Raw genomic sequence first — 2396 nt, 5'->3', positions numbered from 1 at the left:
GAAAAATGATTTGCCCCCTCTGTATATCCTCGGAATTATTCCCCTGGAAAGCAACCCGACCCTGTCTTTTACAAACAAAAACCGAGAGCTCTCTGTCCAGAATAGGATCGTAGTTATCGTTAAACAATTCTACAACCGATGACAGAACATAATCCGAACAAAAAAACGTCACCTTCACCCGTCGAGTTCACAAGCCCACGTTACGATTTACATAAGTGAGTAACTGAGCGTTAACGACCTACAGAGAGCATACTACTGCAAATTTAATCAAGAGAGCCGTATCCAACGATTGCATAAGTTATGAGGTAAAAAGCTACTGATATCTTTACACGATGCTATAACGGCCTGCGGAAGAGGCAGGCTTCGAAGCAGATAAATCATTGTTATAAAATTTTCTACAGCCAGGACATCGGCCATCCTCGGAAGCAATCCTGTGGTGACAGAACAAACAGAGCCGGAATCCACAAGGGCAAGGGTTGAAAGACGAATCCGTACTGTCCAGCTCTTCCGTACATATGGGGCACTGTAGTGGAACTGGAGGCGAATCTCGTGAAATCTTGTGAGGAGACCACTGCTGTTGAGAAGTAGAGTATGCAGGAAGGCTGCTCTGTTTATTGAGGCTAGGAAGGGAAGCTGGCCGGGAGGCGTCATCTAGTCTCCACGCCCTCCCATTGGCACTGAGTGAAACTCCTTTCTGTAGACTTGGCTTTTGGCTGTCATCAGGCTTCGAATTAAGCTCCGGGATACTGGCAATTAGATGCTGCGAGCTAAGGCTTTCCTCTTCCTCCACCTCGGGCAATTGAGATCGACCTGTGCTTGACACTTTGTCTGGCGAGGGATGCAACTCTAACGCATCCGCAGCAGCCTCCCAATCATCCTCCGAATCGAGACCATCCCCTACGTTCCTGCAAGAGGCACCACTCGACCTGGCGGGATTGCCATTCTCTGTCCCTTCTTCCCTCTTCCCCCCCGTCTTAGAACACTCTTTCTCAAGGTTACTCGAGGACCTGCCTCTGCCTCCTGCAAAATCCCCTCCCAGCCTCGTCACTTTGCTCTTTGGACTTTTGTCATCACAATATTTCGGCGACGAGTCACCTCCACAGCCGTCAGACAAGCAACTTTTTGCAGTGGAAAGGCCTGGATCCTCCGACTTGCCCAAAAAATCATGCTTGGGATCCTCTATTTCGCAATTATCGGGGTGTTTGATCCACAGGTGAGAGCGGGATGGAGAATCCATTCTCTCGGTAGCGTCCAAACAGAAGAGTTTCGACTCCGTCCCCCCAACTGTGGGACTCAGAAGATGATCATCAGGATGCGAAACTTCTCCCGGACTATCCTTGTTTTCCTCCGCATGCGAACCCTCGGCGTGTGGTTCCTGACCAGCTTTGCCATGTTTACCCGTCACTGCGTCCACCAGACACTTTCCATGTGATGCCATATTTTCAAAAATAACCACCTCATTCATCTTCCTGCATTCCAAATCCCAACTAACGGAACAGAAAACAGTTTTTCCTATGTAAACCCCTAACGATATCCGGATGGTTCCCCTTTCGCATGCATCTAAGCTCGCTGCCTGCCTAGATTGACTTGCATGTTTTTTTACTCACCCTGAGAAAGCCATTGCTCCCGACGCGCATCAAGCTTGCATTGCCTAAGCCTGGCATTCCTGTTCACCTGCTTCACCACGCCAAGTCTGTGCGTGAGCGTTTCGATTCGTTTCCCATTCCTCTAACGACAACCGGGAGAGAATGCAAGCGCTCCACCTACTCTGTCCATCGTCTATGCTAAGCTCGGCCGTTGGCGAAGCACTTACCCTTTTGCGCTTACTGGCATCCTTAATGTGGAGAATCTCGGGCCTAGGGGAATTCCAGTCGCCGCAGGGGCTAGGTTTGGGGGCGACATGAGAGAAAGGGGCATCGAAGACAGGGAGGGCAGCGGGGGAGGCCATGGGGGAGAGAAAGAAGGATAAGCAGAAGGCAAAGAGAAGCAAGCAATGTGAGACAGACCTGAGAAACCCTAAAAAGGGAGAAGGAGAAGAATGGAAGCAACAAAAGCAAGCGAGCTAAGGGATCAACGAAGGGACTGAACAATCGATCAAACAAGCAAATCGATCAAGCAAGAAAAATCGATCAAAGCACCCAAAATCGAGCTCTCGCAGAAGCTTTGCAATAGCAAATCTTTCAAATTTTGCACTTAGTATATCCTGCGAAGAAGACGACTGCCCATGCCTCAGGCTCGGCTCCCCAAGCCTCAGGCTCGGTTCCCCAAGCCTCCTCCCGAACCTCCTTCCTTTCATCTCCACCGTCCTTTCCCTCCCCGAACCTATCTTAGATCGCACCACGGTAGCTCGGCACGTTTCTCTCTCTCCACCGTTGGATCTTCTACCGGCTCATCCA

At 50.2% G+C, this 2396-nt stretch overlaps 1 protein-coding gene across 1 annotated transcript; it reads right to left on the bottom strand.

The window, feature by feature from the left end:
- Window positions 1-262: 262 nt before the first annotated feature.
- Window positions 263-2160, bottom strand: LOC147886759 (uncharacterized). The gene is made up of 3 exons (XM_087395825.1): window positions 1814-2160; window positions 1608-1674; window positions 263-1404 (listed from the first exon to the last, which is right to left on the bottom strand). The coding sequence occupies exons 1-3, from the start codon at window positions 1946-1948 to the stop codon at window positions 326-328; spliced, it is 1281 nt and encodes a 426-aa protein (XP_087251951.1). The 5' UTR covers window positions 1949-2160; the 3' UTR covers window positions 263-325.
- Between the last annotated feature and the right edge of the window lie 236 nt (window positions 2161-2396).

The sequence above is a fragment of the Dipteris shenzhenensis genome, chromosome 24 (assembly GCF_047967505.1).
Source record: "Dipteris shenzhenensis isolate YYH24624 ecotype China chromosome 24, Dip_SZ_1.0, whole genome shotgun sequence".
Lineage (NCBI taxonomy): Eukaryota > Viridiplantae > Streptophyta > Polypodiopsida > Gleicheniales > Dipteridaceae > Dipteris > Dipteris shenzhenensis.
The sequence above is the reverse complement of the archived record's forward strand: the minus strand, read 5'-3'. Positions and strand labels throughout refer to the sequence as shown.